Below are 26530 nucleotides of genomic sequence, written 5' to 3' on the forward strand. Positions count from 1 at the left end.
TATGTATGTATGTATAGCAGGTTTAGCGTGGCTAAGATTGGGGGCATGGAAGGGTAATAAAATTGAGGAGCGTTTTTGCAAAAGTCGGTAGATGCAGAAATAAAGATTTTGCAGAAATTACACTAAGTGACAGGATCTATCGAGTTTTGAAAACAAATCTGGAAGGTTTGATAGTCTCTACATACGGTATGAATCAAGTTTTAGTAAATCTGATTTCATAGATCGATTCCGGTGGTAGAAAACATACGATATCCATATGTAATTCACATTCTAAAATTTCTGCATTTATCGACTTTTGCAAAAACGCTCCTCAATTGTCAACGAAGAAGGGGAGCGTCTTTGTCCGCTTTGCAAAGAAAAGGACTCCTATAAACATATTTTATTACAGTGTGTCGAATTGGAACATGTACGGAGAAAATATCTACCACCCTCGATGCTAAGTCAGAATAGGAGTTCGCTTGACCTCATGGGGAATAGAGAATGGGAACAAAAGACTGGAGTGTTCCTCTTGAAGGCGAGAAAGATTAGAATTTCAGCTGTTGAAGTTTGTGCCGCGAACTGAGGAAGGGATAATAGTATCCACCCAACCGTACACTTTTATGTCTTTTAGGTTACGATATATTATATAATGTGTTTTATTGTGCCATTTCCATTTTAATATGTGTTCTTTTAGAGAGTAGTTGGATGTAATCATAGGTGGTTGGGGGAACCTACAAAGGAGGACTTGTTTTGGGTACAAAGCACGTACGGTCAGAAGACCCGTGGATTGGATTTAAGAGAAAATTATGATAATATAAAATCTGTATAATAGGCTATTACCCAATAAAACCATCGATCTCTAATAATAGATAAGCAGGTATGTATGTATGTATGTATGTATGTATGTATGTATGTATGTATGTATGTATGTATGTATGAGTACCGCGACCATAATTAAGGTAGAGGTTGTAAGAAAATATGTTGGCCAATGTGGACAAAATATGTTTTAATTCATGACTATGAACTAGTATATTATAGACTTCGCAATTTTCCTGTAATCGTGTTTTTTTACATCTTAAATAATGATTTGGTTATGAACAAATTATCTGCTGAATGGATCCCTTAATGTCTGCGTCCCTTAGAAATATAGCCTACCTATACTCAGGCGTTTCCACGCTACTTGCCCAGTTGCTTTCCACTTGAGCTAAATCAGTGACGCGCTTCCAAGACATTAAGTCCATTGAAACCAAGTCCATATGACTTATGTCCTACAATATTTCTGTCCACTTTCATTTATGTCCACATTTTATGTGCGTCCGTTTTTTTGGGTCCATGACTTATGTCCACTTTTATTGAAGTCCACTTTCATTTATGTCCACTTTTATTTAAGTCAATTCCTTTTGTACTACTGGAAGATGTTCAGGCTGTTTTTGATAGCCTTATAGATAATATTAAGCCTGATATAATGCATTTAGCATTGTATATGGAAAGAACTTACATCAGAGGAACACCTGTTCGAGAAAGAAGAAGAGCAATGCCACCTAGATTCGTACCTGAAATATGGAACACTTACAATCAGGTTCCGGCAGGACAACATCGAACAACACTAACGTAGTCGAGGGCTGACATAACCGCTTTCAGAAACATACCTTCATACATCACGCGTCGGTCTGGAAAATCATGGAATTTATCAAGAAAGACCAAAGGAATAATGAAATTATAATAGCTAATCCATTTGTTTGGCGGGCATTTGAATGTGCGACTCCCTATTAAAAGATCGTACCTACAAAATTTACAACCACTACAACGAAGAAGGACACATCAGAACTTACCTCAAAGCTATTAGATATCATCTGAAGCTGTATGAAGATGAACAGGCAGAAGAGATTGAGTAGGGAATTGACATAATGTATTGTACAATCATGTAGTGGATGTAAAAATGTGGACATAAAGTTTGTGCAATTGGACTAAAATAAAGTGGACATATACTTCATAGGACATATATTTATGGACATAGTGTAATGGACTTTTATGTAATGGACATTAAAATTGTGGACGTTAGCCTATAAAAAGGACCTAACGTCTGTGCGCTGTCACCACTAAAAATTGTATTGTAACTAACACACATAAACAATGATATGTCATTTAGAGATGCATTGTAAGTTATCTCGAAGGCATTTATTGTGGTTCTTGAACTAATATTACTATTACTATTCTTTTTCTGACAATTATTTTTTTAAATTTCTATAGTGCAACTGGAGAAAACTTTGGTTACCCAGCATCATTACTATGGCTCGGATTTAAAATCTGGAGAATATGTGACAAAAGAGGAAAAATATTTTGTGCGAGATCGTGCGTATTTGCTTGTTTTCCGCACAGAACCAATACGCGGTAAGTGTGAAATACCACATTCAGTATTCCCAACGTAACACACATAACAATATTTCCCTCTTCTTACCGCTTAAGCGCGACATTCATTTTACTGCTTTAGGCTTTTAACATATTATTTTTAGAGACGTTTAACATAGTAATAATTATAAATTGGAAACTTACCACTGCAATTTCACCTAAATTGCAATGTTAATTATTGTTTTTAAATATTTGCAAAAATTAAGTAAAGTCTACTACTCCACGAAAGCTATTGTATTCCTGATACAAGTAACATTAAGGAAGCCGTGAAGAAATCAACAAGACTCCAGATGCCGATGTTATTACTGCAATATGTTATATAAATAATATTTTTAAAATATTAAAATGAAAAATAAATCATTACATGACCTTACCGTTTGTTTTAAGTTCGCATTTATAGACTGGGGAAAAAAAAGACAGACGTATATCACGGCCTGCTGGAGTATAGATATTTTTGTTTTCTAAAGTTGCCGTCATTAAACAGAAACCAAGATGGAGAGTTCATTGCAACTAATTAGAAATTCGTCTTTCAGGTATGTAATAAACGATCTTCGCACAAAATAATGTACGATACACGAGCGGTATGTTTGTTTTCATGTTCTCGGAAATTAAAAAAGCTCAACTACGTTTCGCTTTTTCAATCTTTTCCTCGAACATGAAAACGTCAACATACCGCTCTTGGAACGCATATTACTATAATTACGTTTCATTTATTTTATGTGAATATGAACAATATGCAGTACAAATGATGCTGCCTCGCCAACTGCTGGAGAATTACAGTACACAGTGAGATTCATCCTCAAGTTGTCCATCAAATGACTGACGATTATCGCGGAACACTGCCTTGTACTGGGAAAAAGAGCGCCCTGGCCATGAGAAACAACATGCAGTCCCTAGAAACATGTTTATGATTGGAACGAAAACAGAGGCAGCTGATGTAATTGCTTTCTGAATTAGCGTTATGATAACTTGCAAGGCACCCCTGAATGACACATCAATGTTTGTGTGTGTTAGTTATAGTACAATTTTTTAGTAGTGAGAGCTCTTATCGCTTGTGGCCAGAGAGCAGACTGCAGTTCCACAGATAGGCAATTCCGAGAAACAGTTGCCAGCTGTAACGTCTAAACAACTGCACTGAACATTCGGGTGATGATTAATCTGAAATGGGGCTTTTGTGTGTTTTATGTGAATATTTGAAAATATGTATTTACATAAAAAATTAAAATATATGTTTTTATGTGAAATAAAATTTAAAATATATGGCTCAGGTGTCCTTGTCCGAAATTTAGAACACAATAATTACGAGCTACCCAGTGACTCGTGTGAGTGCAACTTATGTGAACAAAAGTGCGGCAGATATCACTTCAAACAGTGCAGAAGATGGACGGGGTCGTTGAATGACTTGATAAAGCAATAATGTGTAATATCAATGCTCTTTCGAGCGCATTTTACTTATTATTAAATAATTACGGGCTTGTATTACAGTGCAGATTATTTATTTATTTGTTTATTTAATTTATTTTATTTATTTATTTATTTATCTATTTATTTTATTTTTTATTTATTTATTTTATTTATTTATTTACTTACTAGCCGTACCCGTGCGCTCCGCTGCACCCGTTAGAAATAAATATAAAGTAATTACATAATTAAAATAGGACATTTGATCCAGGAAACATTCGTGTTTGATATAAGGATAAATCGTTTATTATGTTACTTAATTTAAATTGTATTTGCATAATTAAAATGCGATCATTTTGATCCAGAGACCACTCATTTGGTCATAAAAATTATTTTAGGAAATACAGGAAGCGAATGTACAGAATAGCCTATCAAGTTTTCTGTGCATAAGAAGCTTTTAATCTTTCCTGTCCTCGATTCACTCAGAAGTTACTGTAATAACATTATAGCATTATGTCCATTTAGAGAAACTACACTTTCCAATGGTGAATTAATAATTAATTATACAAATCGGTTAATTTAGCTTCCGATATTACTTCATACAAACACAGAAACATTCTCTGTAGGCTATCTTTCATAGCTTTCGATTGTTGTGTCCAAGGCCCCTTATAGACGAAGTCATTTGTTTTTTAATTCATTACACGGCCTTAGATGGCAGTTATTTTAATTTTAAAACCCATTTATCTCATTAAATATCAGTCCTATCAAAATTTTTCAAGGAATAAAACTTATCGAAAATTATTTTTAAAGAAACTTTTGTTATGTAACATTTTTCACAAAAATCAATAATAAGCGAGATATTTCGATTTATTTAATTCAGGCCTCCTTATAACCCCCCTTTTAAATAATGTATTTTGAATGCCATGTAGCCTAAAATCTAAGTTACAACGAACATAATTCATATTCCAATTTTCATCGAAATCCGTTCATCCATTATCGCGTGAAAAGGTAACAAACATACAGACAGACAGACAGACAGACATACAAACAAAAATTTCAAAAAAGCGATTTTCGGTTTCAGCGTGGTTAATTATATATGTTAGGACCAATTATTTTTGGAAAATCGAAAATTACCAGAAAAATTTCGGCTACAGATTTATTATTAGTATAGATTTATTTATTTATTTATTTATTTATTTATTTATTTATTTATTTATTTATTTATTTATTTATTTATTTATTTATTTATTTATTTATTTATTTATTTATTTATTTACTTATTTATTTATTTACATAAGAATTCTAGCCCTAATCATTACTGCCAGTCAAGGTTTTCAACAACACGTATTTGTTTTCTTTAAAAAGGTTGTGTCATGTCTCATGCTTATTAGGCCTATATCTTGGTATAATAATGTATTATAAACATTTCTATCTTAACCCTAGGAATACCAAGGTATTTTGAATAACATGTATTTTGTGATCACTACTTCACACATTACTTCAACATAGCCTGGAAAATGTTACGAATCAGTTTCTTCACATCGGTCCTCACATTGAACAGACCATAGTTTTACTACAAACATGTTTAATTTTGAACACTACCGGTATTTTAATCAGTAAATAGCATGCACTATAATAATAGAAATATCATTGTATTCTTTCGAACAACAACAAGCGGGAATTTTCTTGTCCACTTAGACATATTTTCGTATTTCAGTAAAACTATCGGTGAAAACGATGAAGATAGAATTGTTCATAACCGACAATAAATAATATTTTCATATTTTTAATATATCAATTACTTATTTTAAATATAAATTTTGGACACGGTGGACACAAAGTAACACCCGTTCGTATTGCTAGAGTTAATATATATTACAATAGCGTGCATTAAAATATTGATAAGTATCCGAAACATCCCCAATCGAAGATAGAAAAACTGAAAATGTGAAAAATGTCCGTAATATCTTAACAGAAGGTAATCTATTCCTCTGTACTGTACATAAAAACACACTGACAACAATAACAGCTTAACACGTAGCAGAAATTAAGCCATTTACCGTTGCGAAGACTATTAAGAAATGCCTTCTAGCTGATGTGACACTTCATTTTCTGACTTTCCAAAATATGCAAAACAGATTACAGGTGGATTAAAGTAAGTCCAACTGCTCGTATTGATATGATCTTGTACAAGAGTAGCAGAGTCCGCCCTTTAACTGAAAAATACCAACAAAATGTGTTTGTTCTGTTACTTTATGTTGAAATAATGATAACAACGGCAATAATAGTAATAATATCTGTGCTGTAGGGGTCAGCATGCTGGTCTCCTATACAGAGAGCCTTGGTTCGATTCCCGGTCGGGTTGAATTTCCTGGTTGAGGTTTTTCAGGCTTTTTCCTCAACCGTAAGGCAAATGCCAGGAAATTCGGGCCACAATATCCCTGAATATCACCGGCCTCATTCATCACCGAAATCATATTCATAGCAAATCAGTAATACACATACAGTCGCCATCTAGTTCACAACAATAGAACCAGTCTCAACAATAGTACATAGGCCTTCGGATTTCAACCAAAGATTAACTCGCGATATGACCAGAGATGTTAAAGCGAGTATAAATAACAGCGAGGGGGGGGGGAATAAATAATAATAATAATAATAATAATAATAATAATAATAATAATAATAATAATAATAATGTCATAATTAAAAATCTTTTTTAGCTTCAATATTGTGAATGGCATTGTGGCTCTCGCCAAATTACTATTTTTGACTTTTGACTCTCCTCTGAAATTTATAGTGAGTGCCGCTGAGCTAAATGAACTTCGTCAGCAGTTCCAAGTTGACTTGTTATACTCTCCCCCCGCCGCCGCCGAGATGTCTTGTTCTGCGGAATGAAGTGGAAGCAGCTGTAATTGCACGTGACCTGCGGTTAATTGTTGCGAGGAAACAGGCACAAGGCGCTTTCAAAGGGAAGTCGTGTCAAACCAATTGTTCTCGAAAACCTGAACTCTAAAACGCTTTCTTTTGCACTTTCCATATTAACCATAAACAGCGCCAGTTGTGAGGGGACGAGGCTGTTGTTTTGCTCTGCAAGTCAATCAGCAATTGAGCGTTCCTAGAGGAAGCACAGACCACAGCACGTAGTCGTTGTATGTGATTTAGGCCCGTAACACACTTGAAGAGTTTTCGCTAGCGAGAAATGTGTTGTGAGAAAATTCAAAGATTGATAACATGGATTCAAATGGACGTCCACACACTGGAAGAGATTCTCGTTCGAGGCAAAAACATCGCGCGAGTTTCTCACTGGAATCGGTAGCTCAGCGAATTTTCTCGACACATTTATCAAAGATGTTTGACATTTATACTCTTTATGACGATTGAATGTAGAAAAAGAAATCACAGGTGGCGATGAATTGTATTGTTTTTATTTGAAAATGAGGAAAGATGGCTGATAATTGCAGTCAACTTATCGAACTTGTACGATGTCACCCGTAGGCCTATTTATATGATACATGAGATGAAAACTATGAAAACACGGAACTTAAAGGAAGAAATCTGGAGACAAATATTAGATATCTGAAAATAAATAGGGCTATATTTTATTTTGATGAGATTTAATAGCATCAATTAAATATTTGAAATAATGTATGTATACGTCTTAACAGTTTACATAATTTTAATCAGAACATAGCAAAGAATCCTCTATCATATCATGAATAGCAAAAAACGGAGGTCCATTCAACCTGAAATAACGCCTAAACGTATCATCATTCAAATCGAAACCAGTGTCCAAAACTCGCCCTTATTTTCGTAAGATATAATGTGATTTTCAGATATTTCTGGCTTTAATTTTAGGCCTACATTTTCTTTTCATTAACAAAGTATGTTCATGTAACTCCATTTCCTCATCATCTGAATACTCAGATTCAACAAAGCGTTCGTACGTAATTTGTAAAGTACGACAATATACTTACAGGTTATATATTTAAGTACGACAATATACGTAAATACATAACCTATAATATTTCCCCCAACGAGTGATTACTATAATCAGAAAAATGCTTTCTGCATGAAGGCAGTGCATAGATGATCACAGCGAGGTGTGATCTGTGATAGCGAGAACTCGCCAAGTGTGTGGAGGAAGGCTCTTCGCCTCTTTCTCGCAACACATTTCTCGCTGGTGAAAACTCGCCAAGTGTGTTACGGGCCTAGCAGTGGATCAGTTCCTACAGGCGCATACCCAAGATTATAATGTCTGTACTCAAATATAATTAGCCTATATTTTATTTAAAAATTCATTCAGAATTAAAAATACAAAATGATTACGAACTCTGCCGACAAACTTCCAGAGGGTTTTCAGGGATGTTAGCTGAGGGTGTTGATACTGTGTAAGGAATCCATGGTTCAGGCGCGGCTCTGAAGTATTTGAACAAACGACTTGCAATGGCATTTTATGCAAAATACAGAATACTTCTAGTAACAATAATTATGTTGTCCAACACAAGTTATAAATCGGAGGTACGCCGGGGATCGAACCCGGGTCCACAGGATTATGAGTCCAATGCTCTAGCTACTACACCACCGTGACGGCAATAATAATAATAATAATAATAATAATAATAATAATAATAATAATAATAATAATAATACTTACTGGCTTTTAAGGAACCCGGAGGTTCATTGCCGCCCTCACATAAGCCCGCCATTGGTCCCTATCCTGAGCAAGATTAATCCAGTCTCTATCATCATCATATCCCACCTCCCTCAAATCCATTTTAAAATTATCTTCCCATCTACGTCTCGGCCTCCCCAAAGGTCGTTTTCCCTCCAGCCTCCCAACTAACACTATACATGTATTTCTGGAGTCTCCAATAATAATAATAATAATAATAATAATAATAATAATAATAATAATAATATTTATTGTCAGAAAAGTACAATACAAAGAAATTGTAAATTTACAACATTCTGGCACGCCCCTAAAAGAGAGTGTTCTCGTGCTCAGGGTAGAATTCGATACATAATAAAATGTAGACGCATAAATTACAACATACAGTAATAACATCTAAAAATTAATAATTACTTATAACAAATTGCTTACATACATTTTTAAATTTTAAACTGTTGGAGATAAATTTGCGTATTTCTTTATTAATTTGTTATAAATTCTAGGGCAGATATTAGTACTTTGGTTGAAAGCAGTGCTCGTTAAACACTTGGTTCCAACAAACGTATTGTATTCATGCTTTTGGTTTTGTTTGTGAGTATATGATCTGAAAAATATATGATTTTTATATATCAAATTTAATAATGCATTGATATAAATTTGATGCATTTTTCAAGACTTTAAATTCTAAAAACAATTTTTCGGTAGGATAAAATTAACGTTTACAAATTTTGGAATCAGGCTCCACCCGACCATCAAAGCCCATATCTTATTGTGAAATTGTGAGATGAAGGAAGAGTTGAAATGGATACTAATAAATAGACCTCGGACTTTTAGGTCCTAAAAATCTTAAATTAGGTTCCTAAAATAGGTTCTATCACAAATCAAAATAGGTTCTAAAATTACAAAAATAGGTGAACAAAAAATGACATTATTTCATTTCCCATTACAAATTAGCCGAAACATTTGATATTATTTCATTGTACATGTCCATAATTAGAGCCAGAGTAAACAACTAACGCCTTTTCTAAGTTTTCCATTGAGAAACTGCATCGCTTCTCAGATGACACCATCTTATATGCCGAAAATGAGCGTTCCACATCAACTGATGACACCAGAGCATATTTAAATGTTGGTATTAGATGCAAGGGAACAGCACATTCATGTTCAGGTGTTTTGCCAGCCAAGATGTCAGCAACTGTGCGGAGAACTGTCAGTCCTGGGTTTTTTTGAAGCACTGATTTGAGTTTTTCAGAAACTTTTTCACCAACATAACCAGGAACCAAGTTGATTTTTTCTGTCACCCCTCTTCTATGAATCCCAGTTGCGTGTAGACGGGTTTGCCTGAAGACTCTAGAGCATTAATAATGGGGACCAGAAATACATAATGTGATTTGATGAATGCAATATCCCGGGCAATTGTTGGGTCCTGCAGAAGTTTTTTAGCTGAAGTAATGCTCACTGCATCCTCCCCCAGTTTCAAAACAAAGTTCTTAATGTCCTCCAAATGCTTGCTGTAATATTCCACGGCCTGTAACCATGTTCCCCATCGGGTAAGAATAGGTTCTGGTGGAAGTGGCACATTGGGAAGTTGCTCTCGAAATAATTGAATCCTCGTAGGTGCTTTGATAAAAACCTTTTTAATTGTGGAAACCAGCTTATTCACTTGTGGATATTCAAGCCGTATCGTCTCAGCTACCTACGCGATTCATGGCATGGGCAAGACAAGCAATATGGAGCAAGGCAGGGTAAAATACTTTAAATAATTTAATGGCAGCAAACATGTACGGGCTGCATCAGTGTAGAAATTTAGAAAATAAAAAGAATACCTTTTCCGAATTATTTAGTTACAGGCTACTCACTACATGGAGTATCCTACATTTTCGATTATTCTTAACGTAATGCTAAGTGTTACACAAATTTATAAAATTTACTCACCTCTTTATGGCACACATCGCAATGAATAATTCTTTCATCCGTTGAGAAATTAGGAAATTATTATATCCATTGCCGAATCAGAGATAATCTGCTACTCGGTAGTTTCGGCATGTTTTACTTTCCACTAAATACAATGTCTTCGCTCTGAAATCTCACACTGTAAGGAATAGAGGAGACGAACTATGCTGCGATTGTTGTCAAGGCACGACTGGCATACAGAATTACACAGCGTTTCCATATTACCAACTGTAGAAATTGGAAAATGTAAAATTAGGTAAAAATAGTTTCTAACGTGAAATTAGGTATTTTTAGGTTGTATAGGACCACCATTTTCGAACATATATTTCCATAATTCGTATATATACAACTTTTCTTTTGTATATATAATGAGGAACAAAATAGGTTTTTACCTAAATTCCGAGGTCTACTAATAAAGGTAAAGGTAGCTCATTTACATGCCATAAAGGCACTTGGGAGGCATGGAGATAGAGCCCCAAGCTTTCTTGATCTCGGCACTTGAATGAGGTGGTGTGAAATGGATACCAATAATAAGTAACTTTGTAAATGAATAATTGATATTTTACAGAAAGTGACTATTTTAGAAGCGATATAATTACCGGTACTGACCTTTTGGCAATTAATACATATTATTCTGTCAATGCTCTATGTGTATCGGAATGAATTACATGGGATTTAATGAAAGGGTTTTATTATGACGCTTTCCAGAAAAGTTGAATTATAAATAATGTTTACTTCCGTACTAAAATACCCTAATATATACGTTTAGGAGAACCTCAACACCAGTGTAATCCATCCTGGCACTTTTATAAATTGCTATTGTTTTTAAAGACAATTTTGAAAAAGCAGAGTAAGGTCAGCTACACTGACTGGCAGGCGCAAACAGACTTCGTTCCGATCAGCTCGACCTTCTTCTGCCCAGCCATCAGCTAGCTTACGAGCGACCAACTCGGTAAACAGCCAGGCTCCTCCGTCTTGTACACCCCGACTTTCTGCCCAAGGACCTACTCGTACTAGGTTACGAGCGACCAACTCGGTAACGAACCAGGCTTCGTCTTATACGTACCCTTAGTCACCAAGAAACGAATTTACTAGACCCAACTGTTACCTACTTCAAACTACTTTATTTTGTCAATCAGAATAAAACGCACTATCAATGTCAGTCGAAAGATGTTTCTAAGTACATTTACAATAATGTTTACTAGTTATTCTAGTTTTTTTTCTTACCCCTTCTGATTGGTTGGATCCAACCATGACATTCATTAACATACAATAATGAATACATCTAAGTACTCAAAATGCACTCAAATAAAAATAAATTGGGTCGATGAAATAATAAATCCGTCATTATCTGTAATATCTAGACTCTAGAGTTCCTTTATAATGAGAATTGAGACGTTAACCCCCATCAACAATTAAAATAATGATGTATTGATTTTATAGCACTGACAATGGAAAAACAAATCTCCTACGAGAAGGAAAACCATTGACCTTATATTGCATCCAGATATTAAACAAGTTTTATATATAATTGTATATTGTTTTATATTATTTTGTAATATAATTTATTATATCTGTGGCTTGGTTCTAAAAGGGCCAATGTCAATTTTTTGCACTTTTGAGTTATATACACTTTCGAGCTTATCTCGGCCTGTTCTTCCATATACTAAAAGGGTCAACGTCTGCTGCAGTTAATGTGGAAGGCACAGAGCATTCACAAGCCAATGTCACAGGTTCACTGTACAAAATAAGCAAACTTCAAACCCATTTATCTCAAAACTAAAACATTTTTGACATTGACCCTTTTAGAACCAAGCCACAGATATATAAAACATAAAAATTATTACAAGCTAGTTTATCACTAAGGGATAAGGAAAGGCTGATAACTTGAATTTACTGGAAGAAAAACCTTTATTGGATTAAGCAACAAGGTAGGCCATGTTTGGATCCTCTGTCTTACAACTCTAATATTCAATTATTATCGAGGAATTCTAGTTTCAATGTCATGTCGTGCTAAAATCCACTACATTCGAAGTTCGTTGTTAGTTCATCGCTACCAGACTACATTTTCCATCAGAAATCCCAGGTATCGTTCCATTTGTGCACATGGGTGCGTGCGTGCGTGTATGAGTGCGCCAGAGCGTACATGCAACCCCATCGGCCAATATTCCCCTTCCATCCATGAAACTATTTTCCTGTTTCGTCGGTGAAACGCTAAAAACCATTTTATCAACGAGGTGAGCAAAGCAAATACTTTTATTTGGCGTAAATTACAACACTGGAGGTTACCATTGTAACGTAGTGTGCCGGACTCCTGTTAACTAACTCCTAGAATCTGCTAAACTGGTGGGAAAACTTCCAAGGAAAAATATTTTGTATTTTAATATTCCATTACTGTGCTTACTGTGAAGAATTAATTTTTTGAGTCAATATTATATACTGTACTACATACCTATATAAATAGGGAATTAGCAATTTTGACGTAATTCACACATAACTCAGCAGTAAATGAAACATTGTTGTCTCTTCGAATCCCGGTCCCTAGTTAAGCTACTCTTTTATAATAACTACATTAGGATTATGACTTTTTTTGTAACCCCATGTTCCTGTTAACTTTAGCTAGTAATGAAAAAGGTATTAATTTGGTTGAGTTCCTGAAAAAGGTCCCCTCCGAAACGAAAATTCAATGTTAGCGTATATGCTGAAAGGGCAAGAAAATCAAAATATTTTAAAACCGTTATTTTTCAGTTCTACTGATGTAATTGTATAGTATGTATTCAGTTTTTGAAGCACTATTTATTGATAATAGGCCTACAGTTTATTGCTATAGCATAGCATAAGGAATTACAAAAAAAAACAAACAAACAAACAAACAAACAAAACAAAACAAAACAAAATTACAAACTCGCTTATGAATTCTACATGTACGAATAGCTATTTAAAAAAAACATTGTGAAGTATTTAGCATAATTACAGCATAATATACAACTGTTATGTTTTGGTAGACAAAATAAATCTAAGCTGAAGTTTCTCCTTTTTACTTGAAGGCACTTGATTGCTCGTTCTGAACACTGATTTGTTCTGGAAATTTCCAATCTCGATACCTTTTCATGAACCTGCAAGCTGCTACATAGCTTCTGATAATAATCTGCATTGTACATTTTTAGTCGGCCCATCTGTAAGAGATGAATCTACAAATTTCGAGTAGTGAGTCTTTTCTTCTGGTATGAGAATAAATGCCAAAAGAGCTAGTATTGCTCGGGAATTCTATCTTGCATTACTTAAGGTATGTATTAACGTTTTGGAGGAAAATCTACATTTTTTAACCAACCTTTTTAAGATACTTATCAGACGACATATGAAAGTAGACTAACATAACCATATATCAGAAACTTCAATTTCACTTTTTGATTCCTTAAAAAAATAATTAATTAAAAATAATTCTATTTCTTGCAAAATGCCATATATTTTCTAAAAATTACTCAATTTTGAAATTTCTTTCACTGAGTTATTGCTGTTTATGCGTACAATGCTCTGTACTAGGATTTTGCAGCTAACATTATTACAAAGAAAATTTTAGTCATAAAAACGCCATTTCAAACATTAATACTTACCTTAAATTAGATATTTTCTGAAACTTCACTTGCGTAAGTCTTTCAATTTCTTTAGAAAAGCGGAAAACTCGAGTTAAATGAAATAGAAATTTCATGTCATCACACCAACTACAGAGTTCTAGAAAGTTCCAGAATGTTCCTCAAGGCTCTAGAAGATTTTACAATCCAGAAACTTGTAGAAACATCCTGAATGTTGCAGAAAGTTCCAGCATGTTCAAGAAAGTTCTAGAAGCTGCAGAAAGTCAAAGTGCTACTACTTGCTTAGCCTATAATACTTTTTATAAAATTCGTGTTGGGGGGGGGGTGACTTTTTTAATAATTAAATAGAATTAAAACCTTCATTATTTTTTAGCAAAAGTTCATCAATTTATGATACAGGAAATCAATTATTTTGCAAAAAGTAAAAAAAGTCATAACCCTAAGCTACACATTGCACAGTTACTTACGTTAGTGACCATCCATTCCGATTTTTCCGGGACAGTCCCGAATTTAGACCTCCTGTCCTCGATTTTTGTAGACACTTCGGGCTGCCAGTTTGTCCCGAATTTTGCCAAAATATCATGATTTATCCTGAGTCAGTTTTTTCTACATTCATGAGTATTTATGTTCATATTGAGGAAATGGATGAATGACGTAATCAGGCTTGTGACGTATGCCACAACTGGGCTTAGTTTTGCATCCCTGATATTAAATATTCAACACCAAACTTACTTTCTCATATTTCCCGTGTATTCTTTTTTTTACAAAGCTTTAAAATATGCGTGACCTGTTCCTTTATGTGTCGCATTGAAAAGTTATCTCCTGTTACATCCAAAATAATTATTTTCAAAATTTCCTTCCATCTTTTACTTTCCCCATCGACGAACCCGTTGTAGCTACAAAATTACAGATTTTGAGAATCACACCCCACCGTTGTTGATCTTCCATTCTGAGCACGCGTAAGAAAGGAAAGGACTCAGACATGACAGCTGTTTGACACGTGTTGCAGCGAACCTGGCGAAGCCCCTGGACAAGCTGGAGTCCAAGGTGCTGTCGGAGCTGGAGGGCAACCCTCCGATCTGGGTGACGCGCGTGAAGGGCCATCACAGGGACGACATCTACGTGAACAACGCTCGGGTGCTGCAGGACCGCTCCAACTACGTGCAGACCAACCACCACAACAAGCAGCAGGTGTTGCACGTCATCGACCAGGTGCTGGTGCCCATGCGCTCCGCCAACGAGGACACGCCCCAGATCTACAACCCCGACGCCTTCCAGTTCCTCAACCAGTCTGAGAACCTGGACTTCGAGGACCATCGAGTCAGGTACCAATTAGTCTTGTGTACGTTGGGTTGAGTTAGGATACCTGACCTTACCATTCTGGACAAAATGTATCAATGCTAACATTGTGTGCACAATAAATGTAATTTTGGCAACTCAACCTTTGTTACCATAGCAACAGGCCAACACGCGATGTGATACTCAGTTGTTTTTCCGATCGCAGCGCTAATGTCACGTCCCATCTTAAAAAAAAAAAAAAAAAAAAAGAAACGGGTATAGATTACACCATTGCATATTTCAGCTTTTTCATTCTGGTAAGTTGAGTTAGTTTGGGTTAGGTCGTTGCATACGTCGAATTACTCATTCTGGTGGGTTGGCTTAGGTTAAGATAGATTAGGTTACACCAGCGTTTCTCAAACTATGGTCTGCGGACCACCTGTGGTCCTCGAGGCCTGCCCTTGTGTCCTTCAAAAAAGAAAGAAGAAAAAATAAAATTCAAACGAATTGCATATCACACTATAGCTTAAATTCTCAGAGTTTGAAAGTGGCACATGGCTATCGAACTTCACTTTTTCTCCCAGTACTGACATTTTATGAAATTTATTACCCTACCCGTCTACCGACTTGCCACTCTACTCTCGCAACAAAAGAGGGATTTAAAGCACTATGAATATGGTGTTTCTCGCCATCTTTTCCCTGCACATTTGGCGCCGCGCCTGTAACCCAGCCAGGGACTACCCGAATTCATAACAACTACCAAAGTATCGAACCTTAATTATATTTTAGTATATAAGTATACTGGTATTAAAATATGCTACAAAAATTATAAATTTGCTTTCGAAGGGAACAAGAGTAAGGTGGTCCACAGAACTGTAATGACTTTAAAAAAGTGGTCTCCACTTCAAAAAAGTTTGAGAAACGCTGGGTTACACCATTGCATACTTCACCTTTTTCATTCTGATAGGTTGGGTTAGCTTAGGTTAGGCTAGGTCATTGCATACGTCGAATTACTCATTCTGGTGGGTTGGTTTAGTTAAGTTACGTCAGGTTACGCCATTGCATACGTCACCTTTTTCATTCTGGTAGGTTGGGTTAGTTTAAGTTAGGTTAGATCAGATTATTGCATATTGCACCTTTTCATTTGGGTTAGATTAGGTTAGGTTAAGTTATATATTATTTCAATGTACCGAAGTACTCTTCCATCGTAGGTTAAGTTAGGTCAGGTCAGGACATTTCATACTTCACATCATTCGTCGTGGGTATTTTTACACATTAATAAACAATACAAAAGTTCGTGAGCGCCAGCCATTTGCGTTTCTCACATCATTAATGATGCATGTGGCAGTACACAGGAACATCTGAAGGAGTTTGTAATTGAATTCAGTCCAAATGAATTGATGTTGCAGGTCATTCCGGCAGCGAGTGAACCAGAATAACAAAGGAAATGTGTTCCTGGCAGAAGGCAAACACACGTTCTTCATCCCTGTAGACGAGGGCTTCAAGGTGAATCGCTTTGTTGTTGGTCATCAGCACATTCTTGCAGTCCAGGGTCTGGTAACGAACTCTGTTACTTCAAGGTAGTAGTTACACAGAGAGGCAAACATGGAGGTCACGGCACTGGCGAACTTCCAAGGAAGATGGTGAAAGAGTGACATAAGTTAAATAATTTTCGAAGACCATAAAGTAAAGTAAATTTATGGTTAAACAAAATTGTACCAAAATGTTCATTCAATATATAACAATGAATTTACCTAGCAGTAACTGTAAACTGCACACAGTTACATCTCTGCTTACTCTGTATTTGTTGGACAGGAGTGCCAGCTGCACTACTAATCAAGGAAAGTCAATGACCTTGTTCTTATCATACTACAGTCATAGTCTACTATATACAGTCGCGAAGCTTAATATGTAGTAAAAATGCAAACATGGGTAATTGCCCACCACCAGGATCGCTACTATCGCCTCATCATCGCAGATTTCTCTCCTAGCAGACGACAAAATATGTTACACTTTCGTTGTAGGGTTCTTTTGGAAAAATTAACACCTTCCTTCCATTATTGAAATATTAAATGCATAAAGTTAATTTATCATTTTAATGAAGTATATTAAATTCCACCATAAACTCGAAGATACCTGTAAGAAATAAGTTAATATAATTTTTGTTTGTGCAAAACGAACTGAAATTTACTATAATGGCTTCACTCATTCAAGATTATAGCGATAATTAACTATGAAACCAATAAATATTAATTTGCATTTTCCTTTACAACAATAATAATGGAAATATGAATTAATGGAGTAACTTACGTGTACCGGTACTTGTAGTGTAGGCTTACGTAGTTAACAAAGTGGGATGAGGTTAAGCAATAATAATCACACCAGAATTGGAAATAAAACGTGATCAATAAATTTTATTGTAACAGACTTTTTCTACGTCTCTAGTAAAGCAACAAATAAAAATAACAAAATTAACAGCTATAATTAAAAACATATCCTTTGAAAAAAAAAGTAGGCCTAAGCAAATGTAATCTTCATCTTACGATAAGCAATAGCAATAATAATCCCACCAGAATTGAAAATAAAACGTGATCAATAAATTTCATTAAAACAAACTTAATTTTTCTACGTCTTTAGTAAAATAACACATAAAAATAATAAAAATAATAACAAAATTAATAGCTACAATTAAAAATATATCCTCTGAAAAAAAAAGTAGACCTAACCTTTATTTCTCTGGAAATTTAGCAGCCTAAGTGACAGAACTTTAACCGGTATCTAATGTCCTTTCGGTTAGACAAACATTTCATTGTGAAATTTAAGGATATAATGTATTCTAACAGCCACAAAGAACTTAAAAATTAAGAGTTTTGTTTCTGCACAGCATTCTTGTGGAAACCCAGGAATCTTTCGGAAATCGGAAAAAGGATAACTCTGGCCTCTTTCTCTTACTGTTGCTACAATTTATAGCACTACAAACGTCTCCTCCTTGTCCCATATTATTATTCCAATTATTATATTTTAGCCATTAACATATTCATTACAACCAATAACAAACATTTCACAAGCATCAATGTGAAATATCAACGAGCTATCACTCGATAGAAATACGACACAGTCCAAAGTCGACCATGGACAGTCTATTGTTTCTAGTTGCTAACCGCTTGGAGCACTTTATCACGAGATTTGCAAAAAAACACCTCAAGCTTCGCGACTGTATATAGTAGACTGTGCTACAGTCGTAAAGTATGCAGCAGTTTATAGTCTAAGCCCTTTGTAGTCATTTAATTAAGTTCCAGATAAGCTCTGTTGCATGGCTTGGATTATTTTGAGACCAAGAGCGACCTCAAGTTTTCATCTCAGTAAGGGCAAAAGTTTTCCTGTTTTCATGGTGTTAATTTTTAAGAGCAATATTTTGTGTTGATTTTTTGCCCCAATATCTGCAGTGCCTGGGAAAAGTGGCATAAGTCAGGTCAAGGTCATGCTACTGTAAACGAGAAGCGAGTTCATTGGGAAATGAATCCTGATGCCAAATATGGTTGTCAGGCATCCTGGATTTCCCAGGATTGTTCTGGATTTTAATGGTGTGTCCTGTGTCCTGGATTTGTCCCGAATGTAAAAAAAAAATTGTGAAAATGTAATTTTTTGCTCATTTTAAAAGTTCCCTATTCATGTTTCAAGACCCTGTCCAACCAATCTTCAATGTCGTCATCGTCACCTGATACTTCCTAAAGTAGTATGTACTCGTATTACGTATTATGCAATATGCTTATCTTTATTCTTTACTCTCTTTGGAAGTTAATGTATTATCAATAGGATTTAAACTCTATATTATCGTGCATTTTTTTCTGTATAGCTCAGGCTGTAATATGACATTATTTTTCCAGACTTTATCAATAATTCAAACGAAATTTCATAACCTAGCAAAAATGTAACAAAATTAAAAGTATGGGTCCTGTATAATTAGTTGATTAGGCACACTCATTCCGTTGAGATATGCATAACCAGGCTAATTTCCCGCACATTCAGTCGACAGTCATTCAACACCATATCGTGAATTTTTTTCTATGATTTTTTTGCTTGTTTCTGTTATTGGATATCCACTTCAGGGGTCAACTTCCACACTCTCTCGGTCATGTTTAGTGTCGCTCATTCTTTCATTGTCTAAAACACTTTAATTTTTTTTGGACTCATTCTCATTTTACGAAATATTTAATGACAGTACGACAGTCCACTTCTGCCAATCTGTTTGGCACCCCAAATTCATAATAATTATTAAACTACACAAAATGTAGTGAACAGAAAATTATGATTTTTCATGCTTCAACTAATGTAAAATAACCACTAACAATGGCGGCATTGCTGATCTGTTTTCAGTGTCATCTATATGTCAGGCCATGAATTTTTCAAACGCACCTTTTATTCACGCTGAACTGTGTTTATGACGGGGAAAACCTGCTACACAAATTAATTTGTTGTCCACTTTCTTCCCTCTAAAAAAAATGAACATGTAGACATTACACAAGATTGGTTCTTGCCCTTGGATATCGTGTTCTTGTGTGTAATTAGGACACTGTAGGAAGATAAGTGCTGACCCTCGCAATACAAACTGAATGAAGGGGAATTACTCGATGTACCAAGTGGCGTTTATAACAAGTATTTCAAATTAAAATTAGCTTGCGGCAAACAGACTCGGTAAACAGTAACAAGAGTTCATTGCTGTGATTTCACAAGTCTTCGTTCCAATTTCGTAAAGATGTCAAAATTGATGGCATTATCGAAATCCTTGTGTACAATTACAAAACGTTTCACTTCACATGATGATTAAACAGTGCTGAGTGATTTATTATATTCGAAGTTAGAAAATTGAAGTTATTTAGCTTGATTAATCGGAATTAATTTAACAGAACTGTTAATTCCTTCAGATAAAGAAACGTGTTAATAATAAAATTCTTAATACACTTGGTAAGTTCTTTGACAAACATGACTGGCTTCCTCTCGCAAGGCACATAGTATATAGTTGCTTGAAATGGTGGAAGTATGCCAGTGACGTCTCGTGATAAAATATATTGTGTGTTGACAATTCTGTGTTCCAAACCAAAGAGAACTAGAAATCATTAATTAAAATTAATATAAATGTCATGATTCTAACATTACATCCCACTATCGAAGTTGTAAATATATATTAACGATGATGATAATGATAATAATAATAATAATAATAATAATAATAATAATAATAATAATAATAATAATAATAACAATAATAGAATTTAACTAGGTCAGTCTAGAGCATCCAACAGCCACTAAACGAATATTGCACACTTTTATCACTGCCCATGTGATGCTATAAACTAATTTTCAATACTTTTATCACAACCACAACACATTTCAAATCTTATTGTACCATATATATAGAATTATTACTACATTAACACATTTAGTATATCACGAAACATGTAAAATGTAATTATTATGAAAGTCGCTATATTCTTCTTAGAATTAGTATGACCCACTTCCACTAGATAGCAACGGACACATTGGCAAAGCCAGCAATACTTGAAAACGTAATGATATTAAATGTGAGGAATGTTACTACAGATATGTAGTATTATGTGATGGGTTAAGTTAGGTTTGATTAGGTGTGTATTATGTGACAGGTTAGGTTAGGTTTGATTAGGTGTATAGTATTATGAGAGAGGTTAGGTTAAGTTTGATTAGGTGTATAGTATTATTACTATGTTGGCGACACTGAAACCCACTGTCACATTAAAGAAATATGGCAGTATTCTTCGTTCACGCACGATGATTTTCGTATATAGTAAGGTACGTATTTAGGGTGGATTGAGTGGGCTTACAGCTCTCCCAGTGATCACATCAATTTCTACTAATCAATATTATAAATCCAAGGCATTTTCAAGGTATTTTATCAAGTTTCTATAGTGGCTGGGACAAAAGAAAGATTCACCTTATTATTATTATTATTATTATTATTATTATTATTATTATTATTATTATTATTATTAACTTGCAATCAACTTTTCTTGACCAGGACATCATGTTTTTTTTGTGCTTCTTGCTTCCATAATATTTTCGAATCCCATTGGTCTATTTCTTCGAAGAATTGTCAAGTCTTTGATCAATTAGAACATGTTCTGATTTACTTTCAAGAGAATAAAGGACTTCTAAAAGTATTATAAGTGATTTGACAATAAAACTTGTAAAGTATTGGCAAGTCTTGAAGTCTTGTGAAGTGTTGTATTTTACAAAAATTTAATAGTTTACAAGCTACAGTAGTGTCCACATTTCACGAGATGATCCGAGCAAGGAATGCCAGGTTTTCCCTCACTCTCACAACCAAACATCAAGACAGAACCGGGTTTGTATGCTCTAAACTTTCGCTATCAACTACAGTGAAAACATTGTCCCTCAGTAAAACATTAACTTTGTATCCGGATTATTAATTCATACAGGCTACATATTATAGGCCTACATTTTATATCTATAATTAAGTTAAATTACGGAAAGCAATTATTCAGTGACAGTGTTATACTACACCAGTCAATGTAAATATTATATGTTTGGTTTACAATATAGTAACTAATAATAATAATAATAATAATAATAATAATAATAATAATAATAATAATAATAATAATAATAATAATAATAATAATTTAATTTATTAATTTAATTATTTAATTTATTAAGATTTTTTTTAATATATAGAAATTAAAATTTTTACGAGTATAATGCTGCATGTTATTTAAATGAAATATTAAAGCTTCATGTATACTTTTGAGCTAACTAAACTTTTAAATTTGTTCCCCTCTCGAAGTCATGCCCGTGGTTAACTGAAGTTATTGTAAGTTTCAATAATTTAATGTTGACATTATGAGAATATTATTAAGTCAGTCAGTGTAAATGAAATTAGTATTAAATTACAAAAAATAAATAAATACCTGCGTATTTAGCAGCCCTTTCTGTAGCATTCATCAAAGGACACAATAATCTCTTCTGCCTTGCTTCTTCATCACACATCTTTATTACATTCACTATACTTTGTCGTATTTCACTATGCATAGTTTTTCCATTTTTACACTTTGACAACATGATAACTGATATGTGACACTATTGAAATCAAACAGAACTCTACTTCGCTTTAAAACTACTTAACTAAATATTTCACAGACTAAACAACTTCGTAACTCATTGTCTAACTAAATTACTAATTTAAGATAATTGCCTAATTAAAGGCAATCTGGCACGATCTTTAAGTTAACTTAAGAAATTAAAATCTGACTTAAGAATGTTTTAATATAAACTACACTTGTTATCCACAGTATTCACAACACCAACGTCATACAATAAAATCTCAACAGTAACTAAAATGCCTGCACAGTTTGCAAAACCAACGTTTTCAGGTCGAGTGCCACTGAACTTTGTCCCAGCCAGTCAATGCCACCCCCTCATCTGCCTGCTCTTTCAGACGCGCTAAGTTATTGTACATTTCCTTACCCTCATCTCTTACCCCGCAAGGACCATTCCCCCTCGCAGAGATCATCTCGTGAAGTGTGGACAGTACAACATAGTCACACTTCTACGATCTACTAATTGTATTCTTTCGGTCTTCTGATCATTGCTGGTATCTGTTAATTCTGTGAAATACCAATGAAGAGATGGGGAAGATAGAAGGACGAAAGGAAGGAAGGAAAGAGGAGGGGAAGGTCCCATGTGCAGTAACACATGTGAGATGTGCCTTCACATCAGGTTGGAATTGTAACCGCTAGAAGAACCGTGCATGTTGGTTGTGATGTGTCACTCATGATTGACTTGTGCTCTGTCCACAGCCCACTCCGCGTCCAGAGAAGATCGACCAGAAGGTTATTGACGGACACGTAGTCCCGAACCACGTCCTGTTCACAGACGCCACCCCGAAAGACCACGACTATGAGACCCTAGCGTTCACCGATAACATGCGAGTCACCATCTCATTCACCACACAGACCGACGGGAAGAAGACTTCCTGTGAGTAGAGAGCAGATCTCATGAGATGTAGTGGCAAGGCAAATTGTACCCTCTAACTGAATAAGGAAAGTAACTGGAAGTCATTTGCATCCAATTTTGAATTTTTTTTGTGTATGAGCGTCTTGTAGAAAAGTACATACAAATACAAAAACTTGCCATGGCACTGCCAATGAAAGAAACAAAAAATAATATCCTAAAAAACAGTTGTAATAGTTTATTTCTACACATTTTATTTGTATTTCATCTGAATGAGCGCGTGCACAGATCGGGACGCACTCTTGCAGCGTTTCTCCGAACGTTGGAGCCACTTCAGTGTGGCACAGCCTACGTCCATATAACACTGTACAAAAGGCTACTGATTCTAGTTTATATGCGTTTCTTATGGCAGACACTGAGCCAAATTCGATTTGACTGAGTAGTTAATATTCCGCCCGCTAGAGCACAGTAATGCAGAATTTTCGCTAGATGGCAGGGTTATTGGAGATGTTAGGCAGGAACCATCAACCGCAGACTTGCATGAAAACACAAGTTAAAGTTCCGCGCCAAATGTTAATGTAATGTTGCCATTTCAAAACCAATGCACATAACTTGGATTTGAATGTGTAAAGTATTATCCAGTTAACTATATTAAATGCAGAGATAGTCATGGTTCTTTTTAGAAAGATAAATATTTTTTCATATTATGTAACACTGTTTGTTAATGTTGTGTAATATTTGTTTTATTTTGCGGCAACTAAATATCGCTACACTGTTGCTAGTATTGATGCTTCTGTTAACGATACATGAGATCTGTGCAGGACATGAACATGTGTTATTCAGGCCGCTACCTTGGATTCATCGGCCTGTTAAATAAAATGCAAACGTGTTCATTTATTATCTATATCACTGTTTCTCTCGTGTGTTTTTGCCAGTAATTTTACTAGTTATAAAAGTTATTTGTATTTGACTAACAATACTATGAAAGTTTTGATTATCTGTATCTGTAAATTTCGTTATTAGTTTCGGAAATGTTATTGTAACTGTTACTAGATGCATTATTAACTGTACACCTGGTAAAATAGCTGGTTTAATTAATGTTTTATTTAACATAATGCAAACGTGAGCTGCGATTATCAATTTCACTAGGGTAATTTGCGTACAATCTTTTTTCATTTTTGGCACCACCACCAGAATGCCTCACCGGCCGCCACTGGTGTGTAGTAACAAATATAAATGACACTTGGGAGGAAATTAAACGCAGAATAGATCTGGGAAATGCCTGTTATTATTCAGTTGAGGAGCTTTTGTCATTCGGTCTGCTCCCAAAAAAAGCTGAAACTTAGAATTTATAAAACAGTTATATTATGGTTGTGAAACTTGGACTGTCCCTTTGAGAGAGGAACAGAGGCTAAGGGTGTCTGAGAATAAGGTCCTTAGGAAAATATTTGGAGCTAAGAGGGATGAAGTTACAAGAGAATCGAGAAAGTTACACAACGCAGAACTGTACACATTATGTCCATCCCTTGACATAACAGAAATGCGTATAGAGGGAAAAAGACCTTTGATGAGGCCGAGACGTAGATGGGAGGATAGGCTAATATATTATTAAAATGGATTTGAGGGATGTGCGATATGATGGTAGGGACTAGATTAATCTTGCTCAGGATAGGGAAGTAAGTAAGTGTGTATTTTAATTTAAAATTATTTACATTGTGAGAATGCTTCAGGACATGTTAATAATTTGTCAGTGTTCGCCATGGTTTTTAATACCCTACACATGACAGCTGCTGAGATCACTGGTTGGTCTGAGATTAATTGGTAGCCATTTCATTTTCTCCACCTCGTACTGGTACATTGGCGGAATCATTATTGAATACAAGTAAGTTTTTGAATTCATATGTTCCCACTTTTCCCCACTAGGGGCTCTCCAGTAGTTATTGTGGTGACATCTGTTACCAAGAATTGTGAGCGTAATAACATAATAACATGCAGTTTTTAAAGTAGAAAAATCTTATCAGTCAGCTTTGGATAGGCTGATAAATATAACACTGGAAGTAAGAAATTCTTTATGTTTTAAATTAATTATTGTTGAAGTTTAGGTCATCATATTTGAAAATTAACCCGAAACAATTTTCTGTGGTTTGATGTGTTTGAAACCCAAGCGGTTGGGGGATTTTCTCTTCAGTCACCACAAAAAGGGTAATAGTAACAGACACTCGAAGTTGCCCATCATTGTATTGGTCTCTAAACTAATTATCTGTCATCACTAGGGACCGGATTTTTATCTAATTACATATTATATTCCTTTCAACCTAATCGTATATAAATAACAAATCTCTGGGAATCTTGTAATTACCGTTAATATATTAAAATTTGATACTACATATTTTTACATATTTACCCCAGATTACATATTATGGCTTGGTATTACATAAATCTACATATTTAGGAGTTTTATTCATTTTTTACTCCTCTAAAAAAAAAAGTAATAGAGGCACTCACCCCATACCACCCACTGTAAATATGAGTGAACAAAAGGCAATCTTTCTCATACAACTACCTTGTATTGTAGAATCACTCAGAAAGTAGCGTTGCCTTCATGCAGTGGAGTGGGACGAGGACAACATGATTTGTCTCGAACTATAATTCTTCTGCACACGTCTTAACAAGCCGTTCCCATGCAATTTGCAGCCTTACCCACCCTCGTCCTAATCCTTCCATGGAAAACCCGTGTCAAGTCTGATATGAGCAGCAATAAAGTAACTGACGATTTGAAAAGAAGCTGGAGTAAAGGAACAAACTGGAAAGATTTTGAAAGATTAAAATAAATAGCTTTTCAGGTTATTGCTTGACCTCTTCACTTTAAATTTAGTAGACCTATATGGAAATGGGATTTTCCGAGCAATTAGAAAGTATGGTTCTCGGCTGGAATAATCCTACCCTTCTGAATGAGACAGGAATGTCACTTTTCAAACAACAGTTTGTAAATGCCTATAGCTTGAGGTTTTAGTAGGTAGTGCTACTTTGTTTCTTACAGGGAGCAGCTAAAATGCATGTAACTAACTAAAATGGCCCCTGTATCTTCAACCCTAAGACAAAAATAAGATCATGAATTGCGATGGACGAAGCTTTCACTACAGATGGAAAAATAGTAATGTGTCAAGTGTGCGGTAAGAAAGTCGGGTGCTCTATGAAATCACAACTGGAGAGTCTTCCCTATCCTATATCTGCCAGATAT

The 26530-nt window shown here is 35.0% G+C and overlaps 1 protein-coding gene across 4 annotated transcripts in view; it reads left to right on the forward strand.

Moving 5' to 3' along the window:
- Positions 1-26530, forward strand: part of Fas1 (fasciclin 1) — a 312505-nt gene that overhangs the window by 211097 nt on the left and 74878 nt on the right. For all 4 annotated transcript variants that reach the window (XM_069819530.1, XM_069819531.1, XM_069819532.1 and 1 more), the window contains exons 3-5: positions 15017-15332; positions 16695-16791; positions 23136-23313. In XM_069819530.1, coding sequence (XP_069675631.1) covers positions 15017-15332; positions 16695-16791; positions 23136-23313 — 591 coding nt within the window. The remainder of the gene's footprint in view (positions 1-15016; positions 15333-16694; positions 16792-23135; positions 23314-26530) is intronic.

This window comes from Periplaneta americana, chromosome 2 (assembly GCF_040183065.1).
Source record: "Periplaneta americana isolate PAMFEO1 chromosome 2, P.americana_PAMFEO1_priV1, whole genome shotgun sequence".
Classification (NCBI taxonomy): domain Eukaryota; kingdom Metazoa; phylum Arthropoda; class Insecta; order Blattodea; family Blattidae; genus Periplaneta; species Periplaneta americana.